This window comes from Poecilia mexicana, unplaced genomic scaffold (assembly GCF_051168715.1).
Source record: "Poecilia mexicana isolate PSO_F unplaced genomic scaffold, ASM5116871v1 scaffold_17, whole genome shotgun sequence".
In the NCBI taxonomy this organism is placed as follows: Eukaryota; Metazoa; Chordata; class Actinopteri; order Cyprinodontiformes; family Poeciliidae; genus Poecilia; species Poecilia mexicana.
The window spans coordinates 30,127,869-30,152,876 of NW_028263386.1; the positions used below are offsets into that span (position 1 = coordinate 30,127,869).

Here is a 25,008-nt window from a genome sequence, read left to right on the forward strand (position 1 = left end):
GGATCTTTCAATTTGAGGTCCAAAGTAATCTAACAAAGACAATTACCATTTCAACATAAATATTTTAATTACAAAGGACAAAACAGAAAACCAGCATGTGCATTAATATTGACCCCCCTCTTTAATATTTGGTTGCACAGCCTTTGGCAGCAATGACAGCCTCCAAACGTTTGTTATATTCATCTAAAAGCTTCTTACACTTCTCAGGTGGCATTTTCTCCCACACTTCTATTGCAATATGCTCAAGCTCTTGCAGGGTTCCTTTCTCCAATGGCAGATTTCAGATTTCAGCTCCACCCAAAGATTTTCAATTGGATTGAGATCAGGACTCATTGCTGGCCATTTTAAAACAGTCCATTTTTTCCCTTTCAACCAGGCCTGTGTGCTTTTGGAGGTGTGCTTTGGGTCATTGTCTTGCTGGAGGACCCAGGATCTTCGCCGCAAACCAAGTTTCCTTACACTGGGCAAGACATTTCGCTCTAGAATTGCTTGATAATCTTCTGATTTCATGATGCCTGTGATACGGTCAAGGCCTCCAGTACCAGATGTCGCAAAGCAGCCCCACAGCATTATGGATCCTCCACCATGCTTGACTGTTGGTATGGTGTTCTTTTCTTTAAAGGCTTCATTGCGCCGTCTGTAAACATATTGTTTGTGTGATTTACCAAAAAGCTCCACTTTTGTTTCATCTGTCCATAAAACGTTGTCCCAGAAGGATTGAGGTTTGTCCAGGTTCTCTTTTGCGAAGATCAAACATTCTTTTTTATGTCTTTTCTTCAGCAATGGGGTCTTCCTTGGCCTCCGCCCATAAAGCCCCACTTTGTTTAGTGTGCGGCGTATGGTACTTGTTGAAACAATCACATCAGACTGCTCCAGGCTGGTCTTTAGGTCTTTAGATGTTAGACATGGTGTTTTTTCCACCACTCGCACCAACCGTCGGAGACTTCTGTCATCAATTTTTCTCTTCCCCCCACGGCCAGGGAGGTTCTTGACCGTTCCATGCCTGGAAAACTTATTAATAACATTACGCACCATTGAAACAGGGATACCAAGGTCTTTGGAGATGGCTTTATATCCTTTGGAGGACTTGTGCTTGAAAATAATAGCATTTCTTATGTCCTCAGACAGCTCCTTTGTCTTTACCATTGTCACATGTGGAGATGGACTAACAGGTGGCTTTTAAAGCACCAGCATGATTATTCATTGGTTAATTCATGTCACATGTGTAGAGGCAGTCCATCACAATTGATCTTTATGTATGATTTGCAACAGGTGAGCCAAATTGGGTTTTCATATTGATTTGCAGCAAAGGGTGCCAATACCATTGGCATGGTAAAAATGATGTTTTTTCTTTGTTTTCCTCATAATGTTTATCTTTTTAAATGTTTTTAATCATTTGCTGTTTCGCATCAAGCACAAGCTATCAGCAGTAACATGTTGTTTCACTTGATGAATTTCCGTACTTAAACTTCATGGGTGCCAATAATGGTGAGCAGGACTGTACTAGTCAGTACCAGTCACCGTTTCGCTCACGGTTTTTTTCCATTTGCATTCTGGGTAAAAATCTATCTACAAACGCTAATATGTCGTCGGCAGTAATCTACCCCCCCCTCCACAGTTTCACTCTTTCCCCCCGTGAACAAAACTTTTCTAAGGTTTCTTTCTCGAAAAACTAAGACCGGCCCCCGACCAGAAAAGGGAACAGTCATGTGGCCCTCGCAGGAAAAAGTTTGGGGACCCCTGTCATAAAGTGTCATTCGGTAAATTATGACACTTTTAATACAAAGTTGACATTATTCAAAATGTCTTTGTTATGACAACTTGACATTGACCAAGAAATCATTACTGTTTAAACTTTACCTTTAATAACATAAAGTTACCTCATTTTTAAAGTGCAATCAGTAATACTTTTATAAAAAATTTACATCAGTAATGATTTCTTGGTTAATGTCAAGTTGTCATAACAAAGACATTTTGAATAATGTCAACTTTGTATTAAAAGTGTCATAATTTACCGAATGACGCTTTATGACAACAGTCATAAATATTCATGAAGGCTTATTTATGTTCATGACAGGTTTTTATGACAGTGTCATGTCAGTCTTATTCAACCCCCTTCAAATAAAGTGTTACCCAGATAATAAGCTGAACATGGGATCATTTCTCATGTCTTTGTTGCTTTTGATTTGATAATTTTTCATGTTCTGCCCATCGGCCTGCTCTCTATGACGCCCAGTTTTCTGACTAGTGCATCACACTGACACCATGCTCATTAAAGCAGGCACTCTTCCAGGTCCTACGGGAGAATAAAAGTAGGATTTCCATAAAGAATTTCTTTCCGAAACCTCGTGTTAACCTTTCCTGATGAACCTCCAAACTTCGTGGGGGAAACACAGGAGAGTTCCTTCTCGCTCCAAGGCTGAAGTGGTTGGGGACTTCAGGGTTAACTCCCTTCGTGGTTCACAGCGGTGTGGTGCGGCGAGCAAGAGACAGTCAAAGTTTCCTTCGGAAGCTGAACGTTTATTTACAGTGCGGTAACAAACATACGACCATAGACATAATATAAGCATAGACGCCTCATGGACCGCTCCGGCGCAGGAAATACGGCGGCCATCTTGGAGCGGTATACCCTCCTACTTTGCTCAATCAAAACAGCAGAAGATGCCTCAGCACTGAGGGATATTGTTGGTCGGATTTATGGATTATTGATGTGAGGGCTCCACAGGCAACATTTCGCAAGTAAGATGGACATATTATTGTGTATATATTGTGATTAGAATATTACTTTACTGTATTTATGTCCACCGGCGAGATACCAGCTAATATTAGCTACAGTGCTTGGTGTAATACGGGTTCAGCCCCGCTATGAAGGCTAACTGAGATTCCGTAAATCTAAAACAATTAATTATTCTCTTACATTGACTTAGATTATCTGACACAAGGGCCTATATTAGAAATGAAACAATATAACACATATTATAAAACTTATATTATGTGTTATAACATTCACCGGCAACGTTTACACAGGTGGTAAAGACTATTATTTATATTCTTTCACTCTGTCAAAAGTAAGATACATCCTAAATCTTCCGTTTTTGTTTTGAAAGTTTCCTAAAGACACGATGTGAGGAAGAAGAGGGAGAAATCTATAAAGAGAGACGGATTCACTGCAGCACGGATGAATCTCACATCGGATTTTGGAATCGTCGGCTGAAAAACATATATATATATATATATATATATATATATATATATATATATATATATATATATATATATAATTCAGTATTAATCATTATTTATTTGCGCCATTATTAATCTTTATTAATTAGTGTTTGTATAGTTATATAAATATGTATTGATATTACTAAATAATTTATTAAATAAACTATGAACGGCTGTGTGCTTTGTAATATGCTCTTCATACATCGATATCAGAATATTCCATTCCTATTCTATTGTTATAGCCACTAAGCATATTTAAATATGATGAACTATGTATTAAAAACATACTTAAAAAATACAATTGTTTATAAATGTTGCTTTGATAGATGTTTGAATATGGTTTACAGTAACAAAAAAGTGTGTTATGATCGATTAAATCCGCTGATATGTCATTGAGCTGCTAAACACATAACGCTGAGTGGAGTGGTGGACCGCTCCAAGATGGCCGCCCTAAATCTCGTCAGCGACAATAGGCGAGAGCGGTCCATGAGGCGTCTATCCTTATATTATGTCTATGCATACGACCACTAACTGAACGATCGCTGTCCTACACATGGAACTCTACTTACTCTAATAAAGCTCTCTATCCCGAACATGTGTGCCCCCTGCTGGTGTGGCGGTGCTAGTGCAAAACTCGGAAAGAAATGAAACTGGTGTCTATCTGCAGCAGACATTGGATGACTCCCAATGACTGCTGCATGCAAAAGTCATGTGTCATCATGCAGAGAGACACCTGACTGGGATTCAAACTCAGGACCTTCTTGTTTCAAAGCAACTGCGTCACTGTGCAGCCCTGAGAGAAATTAATCACTGTTGCGCTATTTCACAACAAACGTCATCTTAAGACGCTTCAGCACATTCCAATCAATCCTACTTTTCAGTACATTAAGCGCTAAGTTTATTACTAAAATATTTTTAAAATGTTTCTATCTAAAACTCAACAGATTGCATCGAGTCATTGATTTGCAGAATTCACTCCTGGACGAACACAGGAGCAGCAGACAATCGTTTGCGTTGTGTTGTTGATTTTACAGCTTTCTCTCATACTGAGATGCGTGACGATAAAGAGGAAAAACTTCCATTTAACAAGAAGAACCAGAACCAAAACCTGGCTTGGTCTGAGCGACCTGAGGTTTTAGACAGTGCAGACTTCATAAAAACAAAACAGATGAAATGATATAGAATTATAAACTAACAGATCAATCTGTGGCATGTATGTTTCACTTTTCGAACCAAATTACTGACTAAAAGTTAAATGGAAGTTTTTTTCTCATTTATATTGAGAAGTATATTTGTGTTTGCAGCTGGTCTTTGTGTAAAAGTAGCTTTAATAAATGATGACTTCGAGCTTCTTGTATTGTGTTTCCATGGTGTGAGTTGTTGCAGAGGAAAGTAAAGTAGGCGAGCTGGAGTTCAGCTGAAACAAGCTGTTGATCTGGAGCTGTTCTCGGTGCTGAACCGCTAAATCCAATTAGCTCCCTCCCCACCCCGCCCTCATGCTGTCCCTTCATCCTGTCCTCTTAGGAACGATAGTTGCGGACCAGGCGGTTCCTTTGCATGCTGTGCATATTTTCACCCTGTTTTTTGCTCTTCGTTGCACCGAAATGTGGATTTTCAGCGGCCGACGTAAAGATCCCAGGTCAGCGGCCGGAGGGGAGCGGAGCGGCTGGAAGCTGAGCTGTCCTGGGAAATAAAAAGTTCGACTTGTCAGAAGAGGTAGGCTGAAAACACACTCCGAGGTTGGTCTTAAATGTTTTAGGGATTAGAAGAACGTTGTGGATGTCTCTGGTCCGCCTTGCTGCTTTCAGCTATTAACTCATGGTTTCTCATTTTTCACTGATTTATTCAGCTGCTTTCTTTCTTTCTTTCTTTCTTTCTTTCTTTCTTTCTTTCTTTCTTTCTTTCTTTCTTTCTTTCTTTCTTTCTTTCTTTCTTTCTTTCTATTTACTTATTTATTTAAAAGGAAAATGAACAGCGTTTTATTTTATCAACCTTTAATGAATGTCCGTTTCTTGTATTTTTGTTTACTACAAAAGAGAACAAATATCAGGTTTTTTTCCAGGAATAGTTTGTCTGTGAATAGGAGAAGTCAGGACTGATTTTTTTATGGTGACGTAGCAGTTTAGTTTATGACGTAGCAAAGTGTCCCAGGAGAAGATAGACCGGCTATAAATAACAAAGACAGACCTGAGCCATGGGAGTTGCAGCCTAAGTTTCTCCGTGGATTAGTGGAATGTTACACAATCAGGTTCTCCCAGTGGATTGTGGAGGGTTATATTGATGCTCAATATAAAACCATACATACCATATTTACCCCCTTAGAATTCGTATGATTTAGAATTTTGACCAAATCTTTCAGGTTGTCAATCAAAGGTTAATACCAAAAAAGATGCTATGAATAAATATAAACTCCAGTTTTCAAATCATGATATTAAGCGAAAACTTACCCAAACCATGGTTGCATGCTGACTCCATATTCATATGTATTTGTAATTGTGTTTAACATTTTTTTAGTTTAGTTTTACAAGCTTCATTGAGACCTGATCAATGCCAGACTTGCAACATTAAGACAGAAATCTGTAACGAGCTGAACAGGATTATTTTTTTGAAAATAATGGCGGCCCATGTCATGGAGGATTTTCATGAACTATCCTGTGAGCTCATTGTAAAGATTATACAGAGCACATAGTCTAGAAGCAGGAGATGGTTATCCAGACCACATGCGGTTTGAATGCTGAAGCTAGTCTAACATCTATCAGTTCCAAAGCCAGAATCAATTATCTATATATGGAGGAAACATGGAATAGTCCTGAAAGTTAGTAACATATCTCGGTACAATAAAAACAATAAAATAACAATCAGCTGGAGCTCTCAGTATCTCTATACTGAAATGTACTGGGTGATATCAAAAGCAATGTTTGATCGCTTTCATATTTTTCTTTAGATTCAACAGAGAACAGTCTCTTTCTTAAGTGAGAAGAGTTTAAAATGTCTTGTCCAACATCTGTCACATGTGCTGTTTTGTTCTCCAGACATGGATCTCATCAGGAGAGGAACGGCCTGAACACGGAGAAGTGAGCTCGGTTGGTCTTATCTAACCAGCCAATACTCTCACCCCTTGGAAACAGTGAGTCCTCAAAACGAGCTCCATTAGAGTTGACTCACATTCACAGGAAGGAACAGAACCAGCCGTCTCAGCATGACAGACAGAGTGAGTTTCAACGCCTCCAAAGTCACCCCCCGGCCGGCCGCAGCTCCTGTGCTTCCACCTGAGCCAATTGATATCATTCGCACCAAAGCTCGCTCTCGGCGAGTCCGCCTCAATGTAGGTGGTCTCAGTCATGAAGTGCTGTGGAGAACACTGGATCGCCTGCCTCGAACCCGTCTGGGTCGATTAAGAGACTGCAACACCCATGAGTCACTGCTGGAGATTTGTGATGACTACAGTCTCCATGAGAATGAATATTTCTTTGACAGACATCCAATGGCTTTCTCCTCCATACTCAACTTCTACAGAACAGGGAAGCTGCACATGATGGAGGAGATGTGCGCTTTATCCTTTGGTCAGGAGCTAGACTACTGGGGAATTGATGAGATCTACCTGGAGTCCTGTTGCCAGGCACGGTACCACCAAAAGAAGGAGCAGATGAATGAGGAGCTAAGAAGGGAGGCTGAGACGCTGAGAGACAAGGATGGAGACGTTGATGAGCAGGGCTGTTGTCCTGACCAAAGACAAAAACTTTGGGATCTTCTGGAGAAACCCAGTTCCTCTGTTGCTGCAAAGGTAACAGCACACACACACACACACACACACACACACACACACACACGCACACATGCAATCCCCCTGCTAGTGAAGAAAACTGAAATGATCAGCTATAATTATTTCATGATTTCACCAGGATGTTTGTCTGCTTCTTTGGCATGTGGATTGTGTTTACGGCTCACAGATGGAGTTTACTGAGATCAGTTATTTTCATAACAGTCGACCATGTTCTCTCCGGCTTAGTTTTGTTGTTATAACTGGTCCCATTCTGACTGATAATACATAGCTGACTTTACAATGTCTTTATCTTACATCTCATATCACAGGCAGAGATTTAGGCCCATTACAGGATAACCTACCACAGGTTTCTTTAACTCATGCAGTTTACAATAGACTAAAAGTAAAGTTCAACGTCATATTCAAGCACAGTTAGTCTGATGCTGGCCTGCCTTTTTACACTCTTCCAGTCGATTCAAATCTCTCCTCACAGACAGTCCAGGCTTTCTCCCATTTACTTGTTTTTCTCTGTTAGAATTTTCAACGGGGCCAATCAGCAAACAGAAGGAGAAGTTTGAATGATGAAGTTGATTTTCTGTGCTGTTATAGAATTGGAGTCTGCCTGTAGTTTTAGCAAAGACAGCGGAGGAAGTGAAGGAAGCTGTTCAGTCCATGTTGGCCACGCTTCTAAATTTTCAATTAACAATACAAGCTATCTGGTCCTCTTTACACATTGGAGGACAGTTGTTTGCAATGCAGGTAATTTCTGGTCAGCTTCATAGTGTCGACCAGGTGCATTACATATTTCATGGCCAAACGTTAGCAACTCAGTAAAATTTAGAGCTTCAACAGACTCCAAGCCTCCAGGAAGAAATCAGTTTTTAATAGCTAAGAGCCGAGGCTCTGTGAAGCAAAGTGTAGAACAAGGGCCTGGTTTTTCACTAGTCCATTTAGAGAGAACAATCAACCTGACAGTCATGTTTCTGGACTGTGGGAGGAAGCAAGAGTACCTGGAGAGAACCTATGGATGCACATGAAGAACATTCTACCTCCATGCAGAAAGACCCCGGGCCGGGAATTGAGCCAGAACTTGCCTACAGCAAGGAAACAGTGCCAACTGCGCCACTGTGCAGCCCCATTTTCATAGTTGTTTTGTCAAATTGATAATGAAAATAACATAGTTTATAACAGCTTTTCCAAATGGGGAAAAAATATTTCTGTCAGTTTAGACATTTGTGTCAGGGTTTCTGGTGATAAACTATTGCATTTTCATACAGCTAAGAGCTGGAAACAGACAACAAACAAGCTTGTTTATTTATTTTCCTTGGAAGCATTGTTTTGAATTAATACAGTTGTGTACCTAGTTGTATGAATTGGGTATGCTAGTTATTACCTAGTCAAATTGGATGTTTCCTCTGCTGCTGCTGGAACATTTCTCCTTGCACTAGTTCCTCCACAGCTCTGTTTGTTTTCTCTTGTTCTATTTAACATTTCTACTCTTACAAGCAAGTGAAAACTTCATTCAATAAAACTAGATTGTTTGACAAGATGTCAGTGCTTTCTGCAGGTTGTGGTATGATCTGTAAGGGTTTGTTAAAACATGCATGTCTACACTGTAAACTGGATAAATATTTTAATTGTACCCTTTTATCCTAAAAAAATATGTATATAATAAAATGCCACAAAATTTGGGTCTACAGAAGAACGACGCTCCTGCCTGTTCAGAAGCAACATATTAGGCTGTATGCTGTGACTGGCAGGCCAAATCCATTGTTCAGCTCAAGTTGCTGTAAAACTGTGGCTGGGATTTTTTTAGCCACTCTGAGTGATCTCTAAAACCCATTCAGATGTCAGATGAGCTGTGTGCAATATGAATGAAGTTCCCCATTTTTATGGATGAAAATGAAGTACACATACCTTCTTCTGGTGACGCTAAACAGCATTTTCTTTACTTGTAAACAGATTGTGAAGTCACCATAAGGGGCACGGTATAGGGGGGAAAAGTGATGACAATTCCAAGGGTCCAAGGGACAATTCCAAGGGTCAACTGGACTGTGGCTACTGTCCAGTTGCTCACTACCATCACTGTGTGAATGTAGTGTGAAGTGCTTTGTGGTCCTCCAGACTTGATAAATAATATCAAGTCTAGAGGCTATTTATATGTCCAAAAATCTGTCAGCTTTTCATTTATAGTGTGTTTGCTTTCCACAGTGTTAGTAAGACGATGTGGGAGCATTATTTTATTAAGGGATAGTGTTTTCCACACTGTAAAACATTTGACGGTGTAAAACATCACCATCTACAATAACATTTGAAAGTCCACCTGCTGCCTTGAAAAAGCAATTGAAGTCAACAAGAACATTGTTTTGCTTTTAACTCAGAAATTAAAGTTCATGAAGTTGATTTAACAAGAGGCAAGTTGTCTAAACATGGTTTTTTAAGTTAATTAATTTTGACTTGTGAGTTTTAACTTAATGCTGCAATTTAAACAAAAAAAAAATCATAATATGCAAGAAAAAAATCCTTCCTGTAGTTATAAAGCACACATTTCTCTATTAGTTTTACTCACAATATCAAGTTTAAAAAAGTGAAAATACAGTTGACACCATTACTAACACAGCCATGTTTGACAAGTGAAACTATCCCACATGTATTGTTCATGTTGCTGTCCAACAAAACACAGTTATGTGGTCCTGCAGACAGAATTTTTAAGTGCTTTTCTTTTACTTGTGTAATGTTTTGAAGTAGCACTACTATTTCCTGAGTATAATTGGGGCCTGCCATAAGCAATGCATAGGGAGAGCAGTGACTGACCTGCTTCAGGTCAGTCACTGCTCTCCCTATGCATTGCTTATGGCAGGCCCCTATTGTTCTACACCCAATAGAATGTCTATCATCTTCTTCCACTACCGTTAATGCAGCTCGTACCGCTGCGTGCCCACCCACAAAAATGGTATCAAAACGTGCGGCTTGATCCCGGCATTGGAGCTATTATTTTTATTGGGATTCTGAGATAAAATGACGACATAAATTGAGAAAAACGAAAAAACTTTAATCTGAGGAACTCACAGCATCACTAAGATTTCTCTCTGAAACACACACACAGCACAGTGGAGGTCTGACTCCAAAACTCTGTTTAACTCCCCCTCACAGGCACAAATAGCGGCCTATTGATCTCAAAGTTGGTCATGACATAGATACACATGCCTGCTCCCGTAAAATGTTTTCAAAATTTTCCTAGGGCTTATGGTTTTTTGTCAGGGCCCTGAGACGACGCTGGGTGTCTCACAAGTATAGAAACCAGGGAGAGAGCCAGCCCAGGTGCAGATAATTAATTACCATAGCAACGGGTCCTAGACAGAGGCAGTGAGTAATCTCACAGCGCTGAATCAGATCTCACAATGCATTGTGGGAAGAATACATATTTCCTGTGACTTTTCATTTTTTTGCTTGCATAAAATTATTATTTGTCTGAATTTTTGAGTGTAAATTAAAATCTTTACTATGAAAATTGAAATTGTTTTTAGAAATTAACTATTACCAACTTTCTTCATGTTTTTTAGTTTGGACCATGAGTGAGAACCACATGTGCGAAGCTTATAGTCGTCGGTCTCACTTTTCAATGGTGACACATATATCATAGTATACCTGACAATATTCACAGTTACTGTGTGCTAGTGTTGGGTTAAGTATGTGAGACCTGCTTATATCTATTTTTCATGAAAATTTGAAACGCTGGGTTTCAAAGGATGGGCATAGGTGGCAGGCCCCTTAAAATTTCTGCAGGAATTTTTTTGGCTACTATGCACCTCTGATCATTTCACTGAATATTTACAACAAACATGCAAAGACAGAGACATACACCCACACAATTCAAGGTAAATACTTATTTTATGTACACAAGCTGCCTTGTTCTAACGTTATCTTGTACTAAGCCAGTAACAAAAAAACTTTAATGACTTAGTTATTGCTAAAGAACAGTAGCTAAAACTTAAAGAGCTGGAAAACCAAAACATTTCAGTACTGCTCTCAGAAAAAGATTGAGTTGATCCTGAACAAATTGAGAAAGCATGTGTTAAACTTTTCTCCCTATTGACTATGTCGAGAAAAGTCGAGCTCATCCCACGTCCCCATGCTGGAGATTTTAGTTTAATAATAATAAATAAAGTTATCTTTAAAACTAATTACACAGGTGACATCAAGACCCAACGGTAGAGTCAGACAGTAATGAAATCAATCTGGTTGTGTGTGTTGTTATTGTGTCCTGTAAACTTTGCTTTAATTCTACTTTTTCTATTTAATCATAAAAAAAATCATAGTTAGGTGAAAGAGTCATGGAACAGGAAGAGCAGGTTTCCTGAAGAAAGAGGAAGTTTCCTGCCTGCAGTGAATAAAAATAGTTCAGATTGCTCATTTTGAGCATTAAAGGTTTTAAGAATAAAATCTAAACATTTTGAGTAATTGGATAAAACCCAGAGTAAAATACTTAAATTAATAATGATAACTTATGATTAAACCAATAATTAATATTGGTTTAACCAATGGTTGATGTTCGTTTGATTATAAGAATATTTAACACTTACTCTTAAACTTATGGAAGTACTTACAGGTGAAACAAGTAACTGTAACTTTGGTATCAAATAATTGGAATAATGGATTATTCTTGGTTTCTTTTCAGAAATGTTTAATAACTCACATCATGATTATAATAAGAGTAACTAGTAAGTTATGGTTATTATAAAATTATAAATGAATGCTAAATCAGAGAAACTAAAAGGTTATAAATGTGATTTTGACATTGAACTTGAAATATGGTAAAATGTGTAACTGTAACTAAAGGTCACTGATATTGTGTTGGAGGTAGATAGTAGGTGAAAGGTCAGGGGAAAAGAGGAACTGATAGGAGAGCAGAGGTGACCAAGACATTAGGTCATTAGAACAGACATCATGTCACCAAGATGGTGATGGATATGAGATCATCTGTCCAAGCAGTCAGTACGGAAGAAACAGGAAGTGGGATTTTTGAGATGCATGAAGGAAACAGGTGCAGAAGGCAAACAGAGAACTTCAGAAAGTACAGCTCCAAGGGAACAAGGAAGTTCATCTGAAGGTTGAGGCCAACCAAGACGCAGTTGACGTCAAGGAAAAACGTACGTGAGGAAAGTTGTGTGGCTGCTGACAAGACATAAAAAGACACCAGACAGGAGGATCGGGGTTCTTTGTTCCGCGGCGTTCGAGTCGAGCACACAGAATCAACTGATTGCAGAATCAACGGAGGGCTGCGTGATGATACCCCGGGACGACGAAGACTGCTCGCTGCACAAGTAAGGAACAAGATCCATTTACCCACAACCCGGGATTCTTATTTGACTGCGGCCCCACACTCAACCCAAAGGATTCCAACGATGCTGCAGTGGACATGGGGAATAGACAAAGATTGCATATGGATAAAGAACTGAGTTCGTTGAGGATTCTCACTAGTTCAACTTTGGATCTATTCTAAAAGGATTCTGCCAAGACAAAGACGGGACTCCATCCATGGTCGTTAAAGTTATCTGCTGCCAAAGAACGTCTCTGCATCTGGGTTCGGGTGAAAACTGCCTCCCCAAAGTTTCTATTTAGATCAGGACACAGTGTAGGGTTAGTAGTAGGAGTAATTTCTGAAAATTCTTAAAAGTATTAATTTCTTAATCTTTTATTGAAATGCTGTATGTCTTTTTTCCCTTGCTAAAGCTTGCTAATAAAATACTAAAGTCTAATTTGATGTTGTGGACAGTTAAATTAATTGAGTCAACTAAAAATTAATTCTTCTGATTAATGTGAAATCAATGTCGATGGTCCTAGTAAATTAGGGTGGCTTCGTACGTTCTTTAGTTCAGATAAATAATGACCCTAGGACTTATTCCTAGTCGCTAAAATTATCTAAGCTGTAACAAGTGCACGTTAATAAATAGAGGAAGAGCTGCCGTGAACAGACGTGGTTTATGAGCTCGGACACCGGCGGGGCTACTCCTATGTCTGAATCATGGACTGAAGCGGGTCATAACGTCTGGATGAAGGTAGTTAGAGCTTAGACGAATCTTTCTCGTGTCCAGCTTAAACAAAAGTTCTTTACATTCTTATTTGCGGTAATACCCAAGAATTAGAGGCTTTTCGGACCAGTGAGATGGAGAGCTGGTCAGTAGTCAGTCCACTGGAGTTTGGGAGGAGTTAGGAGCGTGGCTGAGTACTGTGAATTAACAACTATTAAAATGGACATTAGGACTAGTTAGAACTTGCTGAAATCTTTCTTATGGTTTTTGAGTAACTGGAATAGTTTGTGGTTGTAGGTATAGTGTGTTAGTATAATGAAGGTTGGAACAGGACACAGCCTCCAGGTTGAAAACATTTGCTTTACAAGAGATGCTGTCCTTCATGCCGGTCTGTTGTTGAGAGCGTCATCTCTTCAGCCATCATTTGTTGGGCAGCAGCATCAGAACCAGGGACTTTAAAAGGCTCAACAGCCTAATAAAGAAGGCTGGTTCTGTTCTGTTCTGGTTCTGTTCTGGGATGACTGTGGAGATCATGATTCAATGAAGGATTCTTCATAAAATCAATAAAATTATGGACAACCCTGACCATCCTCTTCAAGAGGCTTGAGTAAACAGAGAATCTTCAGTCAGAGGTTTCTTCAGATTTGCTGTAATATGGACCGCTACAGGAGACCTTTCCTGCCAACAGTCATCACCATCTACAACAACTCTTTAAAGAATCTGAGTTCATGAGTTACAACATTTGGGATTAATAAAGTATTTTTGAATTTGAATATTGATCATTCAGGTACAGCACATTTCTTCTCCTGGTTATAGTCATTTTGACCTTGTAGATGTAAAGCAGTTCACCGTCATTTTCTTTTCTTATTTCCATCCTTTGGCGGTATCTGTCATAGTTGTAATGAATGTAACACATAACAGTTGTGACATCTTCTTGACACATTTCTCAGTTAATATCGTAGGACTAAAGGCATCCAGATTATGATGGCAAGAGCTTTCATGGAGCGGAAAAGACAAGTCTGATCTTATTTTTAAGGAACTGAGGACAATAATGTTGCCTTCCCTGGAATTCAAATACAAACACCTTAACAAGTACCAGACATAAGTCTAATATTCCGTGAAAGGTGTACAAAAACCTATTTATCTTCAGTATTCAAATTTATCTTAACTAACACCAAATTGTAATCCACATTATTTGATTTCTGTATTTTCAGTTGTGGCTTTTGTGTTATAGTGATGAGTACCTTGACTAGTAACAAGCTTCTGTAACTAAGGGAGATTGTTCTACAGTTTATAGAACAATCGACATGAAAATGTATCATAAATAAACAAGGCAGCTCTGTCTGCAGCTTCTAAGACCTTTAGGAGTTTCCAGAATACATGCTACCTTTTTGCTTAACTGTTTAAGCAATATGTTATATATTTATTTTTGACTTAAGCTAATCTTCGAGGCTTAGAACCCAAACCATGTTAGAGAGTTAAAATAAAAACAGTTAATAATTATCGCTGGTAATATTTCAGAAATTGAAAAATAAAATTCTGTTTATCTTAAATATCAAATTCAATTCAGATTCAAAAACAACATAAATAAATAAGAGAAATTAATTATTATTTTAAATATCTAAATAGAATTCTATATTAATACCTCTAGATCTCTGAGTCTTAATGATCAGATTTAAGAAACAGCAGATTGCAGCAATCCCTCATATTGATAATGTATCTAGTGACAGCAGAAAGGAATGTTCACCTTTAACAGGAAGAAATCTCTAGCAGAAGCTGAGCCTGAATCAGTGTGAGCTGCCATCTGTCACAACCAACAGGGAGAAGATAAAGCACAATACAACTTAGCAGCACTGATCCAGTGCTGCTACATTTAACACAGAGTACTTTCTATGTTAAATGTATCTTTCTCTAGCCATACTAACCACTTTCACACTCAAATCAGACCCTCCCAGCCACAAATACAGAGCTTGGGGTTTTAAGTTGCTGACCCAAGGGGAAGAAACAGAAATCAAACCCACAATGTTCTGTTTACTAGACAATTACTCTAGCCCTAGCGTAGTGCACCTGTGGCTCAGTGGAAAAACATTCATAATACTTCCAGTCAGAAGAAATATGTTGGTCAAAGTAAAAGATTATATTCAGTCCAAGCCTGCCAGCACTGTGAATCATATTCAACCTGTTTATAGGGGAAACAAGAGGGACAGAGAAGTCTCTCAAGTTTTCTAACCACATATTGTACAGTCAGTCAGGACTGTTTCAAATCAGGACCTGTACACCTTTCCCCATCTTCCATTTTTATTTCCCATCATATCCAGTTCCTCCCCATTTATTAAAACTATTGTGAAATATTACAGTGTCCAGTGGTACTTGGGATACTGTGCATTATTTAAATAGAGCTGCGAACATTCAGTGTAACAGTTGTTGAAAATTTGGAGGTCATTGGATTGATTCATGTCTGAATTACCTCCCTGTAAGAATGGATCAGAATGAGGCATATAAATAGAAAATGAGATTTGCAGAAACAGCAGCTTTCCTATGGATCCTTGTTCTTCCAGAAATACTTCTAGGTATTGATTAGGACTTGGGTTTCTCTTTATCCACCTCATTTTCCTTCTGTTTGTTTCCTTATTCTGGATCATACATGACTTCTAATAAGTCAACCAATGGGATTAACTCTAAAGCAATATCTATCTATCTATCTATCTATCTATCTATCTATCTATCTATCTATCTATCTGTCTATCTATCTATCTATCTATCCATCTTTTTATTCTTGGTGACATCAGAGAAGGGTTACTGAATCCCAAAATCTAAGGCTTGAGTTCTTTCACCTTAATTCTTCCTCTACCGACTAGCTTCTAAAGCAGCTTGTATGTTCCAAGTAATTCTTAGAATCTGCCCTGGGTGCCAAGGTCACAGCATTTGGCAGCCATTAAGCCATTAAGATTCTGCAAGGTGGCCAAGCTTGGTTACGCCTGCTCTTCACTTGTTTTTTCTTTATCTCTCTTTTCTACATCTTTCTTCTCTCCTTTTTTCCAACAGTTGTTTTTGACTATGTGTTGCCTTTGATACAGTTATTGAAAATCCACTAAGCGTGGTCCATTCTGCTGTATGAACTGTAAAGCAAAGCGTTTCCTGGAATGACCCTGTAAGCCTAGGCAATCTTTGAACAGGTTTGGCTGATACAATCAGCCACATGACTTCATGACTCTAAGTAACGTAAATGCTGAATAAATGCACTTCAACTAAATATTTCCTCATTGGCTTCATACTAAAAAATTACAGACATTTGGTCATTATTGCTGTGCTCAATGTATGAATCTCAGTGGTGGTGCTAGAGGGTGGTTTAGCTCCCCAACAAAATATCAGATTATTATTTTCTTGTCCATCTAATTTAATATTTTTTAATATGTGGTTGTCATATTTTCCTCGCAAAACACAACTAATTAAAAAAAAACATCTAATTATTATCAATATCGACTGATATGAAATGCATATATCCTGATTTCAGTCATATTGTCAACCCCATATATATATATATGCTTTAATTAAATAGCAAAATGTCACATATTCTCTAGCCACTTTAATGGTGACTGTTGCAGCTGTCTGGGTTCTCAGTGCACCTCTGTTTGTGTTGAGAACAGTAAGAACAAATGATCCATTGTAACACTCTCAATAAAACGCCTAGTCTTCCCTTAGCACCTGGAGCCACCACTCATATATCTTAGTGCATCCCAGTTAGTATCAAACATGGCTCACACGAGTCCTGAGCCAGCATTTACTATGTGAAGATGTTTGTCATAAAACATGAATCCTTTCCCTACTGAATCCTTTCTCTGTTTGTTATTAGCTGTGCAAAATTAATGTGGAAAGAAAATATTTGGAAATTACAATGAATGGTATCCTGCTGCAGTGGGTTGTGCAGGATACTGAGCGGGCCAGATGTTGATTCAGCTCCACAGGCACCTGAAGGCCTGTGATTTCCCCACACAGTGCTGGTGATGTTCAGCTGTCTCTCTGTCACACAGCCTGGCATCCTGTAGAGAGCTATATTTCCCTACATTTGTTTTCCCAGCATGATATCACATGGATTATGTTCAAATGTGTAACAACTCAAAAATTTTTCTTCTTAGTCTTCCAATAATTATCCGACAATCTGGCCTCTATGAAATCTGATATGTCAAACACTTTAAAACACACTAATCCACAAATCAGATATTATTTATATTACATATGTATGTAGTTTCACTTAGAAGTCATTTTTGCCTTTTCATTGTGTCTAAACAGGAATAGACATGCAGCTTCATTTGATACCTACCTTTTCTTAGTGTGGTCATTTACAGCTTGATTCTTTCTGTCCTGGGCGAAAACCACTTCTGACCTCTCTTTATCCTTTCTATAGTTAGCAGCTGAATCCTATTACAATTATCTTGAAGTGTCCTCTCAAAGGCTGTAGGGGAAAGACTTGGAGCTCACTTGACTAACGCATGACAAAGGTTGTATATAAAATAATTGTAGATTGTCTTTGAACACTATTCTAATAGTTGAATCATAAAAAAGTAATTTTATGTTGAGCTACGTTTTAAGAAACATGAACTGTGGAAACAACTAGGAAGAGGGAAAAAAATTAAATACCATCTGTCATTCCATTCAGCCAGACTCTCATCAGTTTGTGCTTTCTGCAATACATCCAGCGACAAAATGTAATTTACTTTCCTAGGAAAACTCTCAGTTTACAGCAGTTTGTTTAATTTAAAAATCACGGTCAAATCACTGTTACATCATTAAAGATTTCTATTTTGAGAGCAGAGACAGGACACATTACAGTACGGAGTGTAGAGTACAGTGTGCACATGTTAAGTGTAATGTGCATTGATAAATAATCTTATTTTATTACTACATTTTGTTGGACCATTTTAGCAAGAGCTCCTCTCCCTTCCCTGTATTGATGTAAATGATGTCGATGAAGATGTTCAAATTTTATTTGGATAAAATTATCACAGAAAAAAAAAGTCTTTTTGCAATAGGAAATATTGGCAACTACCCCAGTTATTTGTCTTTAAATAACCACACTTTTTGTTGAGTTTATTGTTGAGTAGGCAAAACAAAAAATTTTTGGCCCTCAAGTCTTTTTGACAATTTTGGCCCATGTGACAAAACATTTAGACAGCCCTGCCGTAAATGTTTAATGCGTGAACCAGTTCTTTAATGAAACCTGAGTTTAATATCTGCACCTTGCTATTTTTATCCTGTAAGCAAAACATTCTATACTCTTGTGCTTCAATTGATGTGTATCCAATAAATTTTCATTTTAAGTATTTTCATGTTATTATGGAGATACTTAGTTGAACAAATGCCCGAGCTTCTCGTTTGGAACAGCTGAGTCTCATAAAACACGATTGATCATGACAATGAGTCTGAATCTGCTTGTCTTGGCTCAAATATTTCTGAATAAATAGAATATTGACTGCAATAAACCATGAAAATGTCATCAAAATAATTGTAGTTACTTTATAATAAGAGCAAAACACTAAATCTGTTTGACATTATTCATAGTATCTGATTTGTGATCATTATTTGTGTGTTAATTCAACTACCTTTGAGATCTAATTCATACCTGACAGTCTGATCTACTGTCCACTGGCTGTGAAGCCTGTGTAGCACAAATTTCATTATAGTTGTCATAGAACCATCAGGGTGTACTTAGGGTCTTTGTTGATGTTCTCATGGAGACCAGAATTCACATCATCATGGACAGTCATGCTTCTAGTCAGATGGTGGCGTATATATTTAACATAGAAAATGATGAGTAACATCAAAGAAAAACAACAATGATGCTTGTTTAGAAAAAAATAACTTAATACAGGAAACATCTACTGTAACATCTCTTAGTGACACCATGAATGCAGACACAAATTAATATTCTGGTGAGAAATTATCATTCTTGACTTTCATTTAAAGAGTGATAATCACCAATTAGTACCTATTATTTCGGTACAATGCGTTGGGTACAATTTGGATCACAATCAGTCAAACCTATGCGTCCCACCAATATTAATTCTGTTGGGAGGATATTTGAATTTGAATTATTCTGTGTCTGAAATACAGCTTATAATTTCATTTGGCATACTTCTGCTATATTTTAATGTCAGTCTGCACAAATTGAGTAGGAGGGAAAAGGCCAGACTAACATGTCCTGTGTCTTCTCCCGAGTCTCCTCCCAGTGGGACGTGCCTGGATCACCTCACGAGGGAGGTGTCCAGGAGGCATCCTAACGAAATGCCTGAGCCTCCTCAACTGGCTCCTCTCGACATGGAGCAGCAGTGGCTCTACACTAAGTCCTTCCTGGGTGACCAAGCTTCTCACCTTATTACTAAGAGAGAGCCCGGATACCCTGTGGAGAAAACTCATTTTGACTGCTTGTATCTGTGATTTTGTTCTGTCACTGCCCAGACCATAGAGGAGGACAGGAATGTGCCTCATTATTGCTCTTATTACATGGCATAAGAGGAGACAGCTGCCAGCACCGCAATGCCAGAGTGTTAACTATCGTGGTTTCTCAGATGAACGTTCAGACTCCATCTCAGACCACTCACCTACCGGAGTCAGACCCACAGATCTCCAGCAGTTCCCTGGACAAATCTAATCAATCTGGCAGCCTTTAATTTTCCATCACCTTGTTCGTGCAGAACTGAGTTCAAAACTGCTCTGTCTTCTTCTGCGCTCCCAACCATCAAATCAAACAAATAATCTGTCAAGATGTCATCCAGCCCTCAGAGATACAAGGATCACATTAGGATTAATCTTCAACCACACGCTCAATCCCACTCACCTCTTCCTGGCGGATACTATGCTCCTCATCAGCAATATCTGGTTCATCTCCATTTCTCCAACCTACCTCTGACTGTCTGCCCTCACAGTGCGCTGTCTGTCCTGGTTCCCTGGTTACTTATCCACCCAAGAACTTCATCATAGAACATTTCATACATTTTATATTTTGTAATAAAATTTTTAAAACTGATTTGTTGGTGTGGGTCAAAAATATTTCCAAAACCATGACATTATATAACCTGAAATTAATTTTATGTTTTATAAGGTACTTATACTGGAATGCTAGGAAAACTGACACTAAAAAACAGAACTCAAATACTTGAAAAGTTTTATTACATAAAAGTATTTCATTAGAATTCAACTAAGGAAACAAAGACAATAGACATCCATCGCCGTTAGTTCACGAAAAGGAATGCCACATCTATTATTACGATACCAGGTTTGCTCAAACATAAAAAAAATCTACAACTTGTCTTAAATGTAACTATAAAATGATGCATCTTAAAAAGCCATCTAACATTCTTCATTGCTGTGTTTCTCTTACAGGTCCTGGCCATGGTCTCCATCCTGTTTATTATCATCTCCACCATCTCATTATCTCTCAACACTCTGCCAGAGCTTCAGGTTGTTGATGAGTTTGGCCAGTTCAATGATAACCCCAATCTAGCCCATGTAGAAGCAGTGTGCATTGCCTGGTTCACTATGGAGTACCTGCTTCGGCTGCTGTCAGCACCTAATAAATGGAACTTCATCAAAGCACCACTGAATATCATAGATTTGCTGGCTATATTGCCTTATTATGTGACCCTCTGCCTAACTGAATCTAACAAGAGTGTGTTGCAGTTCCAGAATGTGCGCCGTGTTGTCCAGATTTTCCGTATTATGAGGATCTTAAGAATCCTTAAACTGGCTAGGCATTCAACAGGACTCCAGTCCTTGGGTTTCACATTGCGAAGAAGCTATAATGAGCTGGGTTTGCTGATTCTTTTCTTGGCTATGGGCATTATGATCTTCTCTAGCTTAGTGTTCTTTGCTGAGAAGGATGAGGACGCAACTAAATTCACAAGCATCCCTGCCTCCTTTTGGTGGGCCACTATTACAATGACAACTGTTGGATATGGAGACATCTATCCACAAACCCTGCTTGGCAAAATTGTAGGAGGGCTTTGCTGTATAGCAGGTGTGCTAGTCATTGCTCTTCCCATCCCCATAATTGTCAACAACTTCTCCGAGTTCTACCGAGAACAGAAGAGGCAAGAAAAGGCTATTAAGAGAAGAGAAGCTCTTGAAAGAGCCAAAAGAAGTGGAAGCATTGTTTCGATTAATTTGAAAGATGCATTTGCCCGTAGTATGGAACTCACAGATGTGCTGGTAGAAAAAAAAGAGGAAAGCAAATGTCCAGTAGACAACCACCTGTCCCCGAGTCGTTGGAGCTACCACAAACATTACTCCAATACTGATGTCAGTAGCCCACCAAAGTCCCAGCCGTACCAAGAGGTTACGCAGTGGGCTTCCCCTGGAGCAGGAAAACCACAGTTGAATAAAACTTCTCCTCGACACCTTATTGCAAAGCAACTTGACAGTCCTTACAACAAGACAGGAACCACCCAGGACCAGCAAGACAAACGTATAGAGGAGCCGATAAACATGGATATTTTGACCTCTAGTCAAACCCAACCAGCTTCACCTAAAGTCGGCAATAGGGAGAAACTTGTTGCTGTGGTTGATTCTTCAGCTGAAAAAGAAGAAAAAAGTTCTCTGTTACCAAGTGTAGAGGGAGGTCATTGTAGTCTAAGGCACTCTATCCCCCCTCCCTTAGATTTAAGTCAAATCAGCACAATGGAAGCATGTCAACGCCTAGACAGTGACCAACCAATGACAATAATCAAAGAGGGTTTGTATGAATTTGTGTCCACTCCCCAAAGACCAACAACTGAAGAAAAACCATTAGTACCACAGAGAGTGAAAGATTATAGCAGTCCTCAAACAATTACAACTCTAAATGTGGACTTCATTGGATCGGAAGGTGATGTTCTTACAGCAATTATGACACCATTAGCAACCAAAGACTCCACTAGCTCACCCAAAGTTGATCGTTCTGAAGATGCGTTTTCTGTGTTCTCTACTTCTCCCAGTTCTGCTACACCTGACATAACATCTGTGCTAACAATACCACAGTCTCCATCCCTGTCACAGGAGTCTGCCCGCCCTGTTGGGGAGAGTTCCATAATCAGGAGCTTAGAAGGTGAAGGGCAGCACACAAGCTTAAGCCAACAGGGGAGGAATCACATGGAAAGGGCTGCTAGTGGCTCTAGCTCAGCTAAAGCAAGCCCACTCAACTGCACACATGAGCTAGTGACTATGAGAGAGACAGATGGAGGAGGAGACACAGAGGGGAAAGGACAGGGTGGGGAAAAACAAGAAAATCACATTGCTTTGGATGGAAGTTTGACACCACCCTGTGAAACAAGTATGTGAGCTCAAGGATAAGGATAGATTGAAAGCAGAGATAGAAAAAATACAAATGAAAAAAAGAACAAAAGCTTGTGGAATGGATGGTCATGACTTTGTTAAGAGTGATGGATGGTTACCTGACTGAGACCTACTCCATGTTCAAAAGGACACTGAACGCACAAATTGTGGAAGCACAAAAATAGATGTTATTTAAAGAAAGAAAAAAGAAACTTCTGTCAATTTTAATGAGCACCAATTTTGTTTGTTCTAATTGTTTGAAGACAAACCGGTACAATGACATGGCTGAGAACAAAAAATGACAAACAGCTAATTTTGTAAGACTCAGAAGAAAGCAAAACAACGCCTTGAGTAAATGAAAATATTTGTGAGTGTCATGATTTTTTTTGTTTGAATGCAATTTTGTCTGTTTGGAAAAAGAGAGTGTAATTTCCCTCTTGTTTTGTACTCTGCAGTTTTTGCTTAGAATGGGCAACAGGTAACAGTAAAAGCAGCATGACATTTTAGTTTTTGAATTCGTCAAAGCAACTTTAACACAGATTCAACAAATGCAGAAAAACATTCATCACCTAATATACTCTATGGTTGATCTTCCCATCTGTTGGTGAGTGAATTAAAGACGTAAGCATCTGAACAATACAGTACATGGGGGTGGGGTTGATGACCTTTGTTCTGTTTTATGAATATTTAAATTTTTGTAACTTTTTCTATCTTTCTTGTTTTGTATATTCCTGTACCGACAGAGAACTGAATCTTTATGATAAAATAAGTAAAAGGAGCTGTAATCACTCCTGTATTCATCACTGTATGCACACTTTTCAAATTGGAATATTTGAAAATTTCTGACAGGCAGCATTTCTTTCCAGCAACCCTGGAAATGAAAAATATAACAAATCTACAGTCATTTTCAATAAATCAGAATATGTGTTACAATGGGGTTTGTTTGTCAGATTAAAATAACCTTTCAAAAATAACAACTTTAAAGCAGATATTAAGCATACTTTTTATTAAGCCCAAATTCTGTATTGTTTTTTTATTACCCTATATTCTAATTTTAAATTTCATGTTTTCTTTACATGTAAGCAGAAAATCATCATGATTAACATAAATAAAGGCTTGAAAACAGTGTGTAATGTGTTTCACCTGGTGAACTGAGTTACTAAAGTAAATACAATTCTTATTTATTGAATATGACTCTATTGAGAAAGATTTATACTGTTATTGTTGTACGGATTGTGTAATCAACCTTGGCTCTTGTCTTTTAGTTATTTCACTCGTGTCTGTAATAAAATCCCAGACTGCACATCCAACTTCAGATTTGGACATGCATCTCAAGAAACAGTCCAACCAGTGGAACTAAAGCTTTACTGTTGCAGTTTTTTTCCTACCTCTGCCACACAAAGAGGTAGGATGAAATAAATTCCTCCCTCTGCCTGCAGAATTTCTTCTGCAGGCAGAGGGACACACAGAAGCCTATATGTAAATTGAGTTATGCTTAACTATTTACATACAGGTTTCTGTGTGTCTTTTTGAATACTGCATTCCACTTTCTGCTGTTCTTATCTGTGGTTTCATTATAGACATCCTCTACTTCCTTTAAAACAACTTATTTGATTTATTGTTTGACAAAACTCTTCTCTGAGTTGCTGTCATACCCAACCAGTTCTTACTTTGAACTTTTTCACCTGTAACTTGTAACATGAATCTTTATTGCATGTTTTAGCTGCAGTTTTAAACTCAAACTTGTCATGTACAATAAACAATTGTTTCCTGGTATTTCAATATAAAGTGGTTTGATGGAATTGTTTTCAAATCTCCTGGCCTTGCAACGGGCTGCATGGTGATGCTGTTGTTGAAACATTTTTCTTGCAGCAAGAAGATTGTGGTTTTAAATCCCAGCCTGCGTCTTTCTGCATGTTCCTTCTGTGCTTGCACAGGTTTCCCTCGGGTACTCCTGCTTTCACACACGGTCCAAAAATATGCCTTTTGTTTCTTTTTGTCTTTATGAGTGCCTGGTTTTTTGTTCTGTAATAGACTGGTGACCTTTACAGGGAATTGGGTTTATTTGACTCTTAGGATCTGATAGCAACTGCGCTATGCTTCAAAAATATTGCATATGATCATGGTTATTAGAAAACCTGGATTCAAAAGAAGATCAAATAGAAATAAATAACCACGAGTTTCAGAGAAAATTCTAAGAAAAATATTCTGAATCATTTGAAGAATAACACGACTTAAACTTTTCTATGAGGTTTGTTAAAACAGTGCCCTCTACAGGCTTTCTTCGGTACACAAAGTGGTGTGAGCCACAGAAGCAGAAACAATAATTATTCTAATTAATTCTGGGTTTTCACTTCTAGTAATTCAGTTTAAATTTAATGGACTAGTCAGAAGGTAAAATGTAAATTAGTAAAGTCCAGTGACATTTTTTGTTCAAAATAATTAGTTCAATTTTTATAAAATAAACATTGTACTCTGTGAAGTATATTTAGAACATCGGTGCCTTCACATAAATGAATTTATGAGAAGGTGAAAAATATAATTTAGAATTTATTAGGATTGCATTTTATTAATTCTAACTTCATACTTGTACTCACAGAATTTCTCAAATAACATTGTTTATTCTTTTACTGCTCTGTTGTCCAACATAATTCAGTAAACTAAAAAGTGCCCACAATAGCC

The 25,008-nt window shown here is 38.3% G+C and overlaps 1 protein-coding gene across 1 annotated transcript; it reads left to right on the plus strand.

The window, feature by feature from the left end:
- The first annotated feature begins 4,621 nt into the window (after nt 1-4,621).
- Nucleotides 4,622-23,341, plus strand: LOC106904606 (potassium voltage-gated channel subfamily B member 2-like). The gene is made up of 3 exons (XM_014969021.2): nt 4,622-4,941; nt 6,258-7,009; nt 20,401-23,341. Exons 2-3 carry the CDS (start codon nt 6,425-6,427, stop codon nt 22,330-22,332), a joined length of 2,517 nt encoding a protein of 838 aa, XP_014824507.2. The 5' UTR covers nt 4,622-4,941; nt 6,258-6,424; the 3' UTR covers nt 22,333-23,341.
- Nucleotides 23,342-25,008: the final 1,667 nt, after the last annotated feature.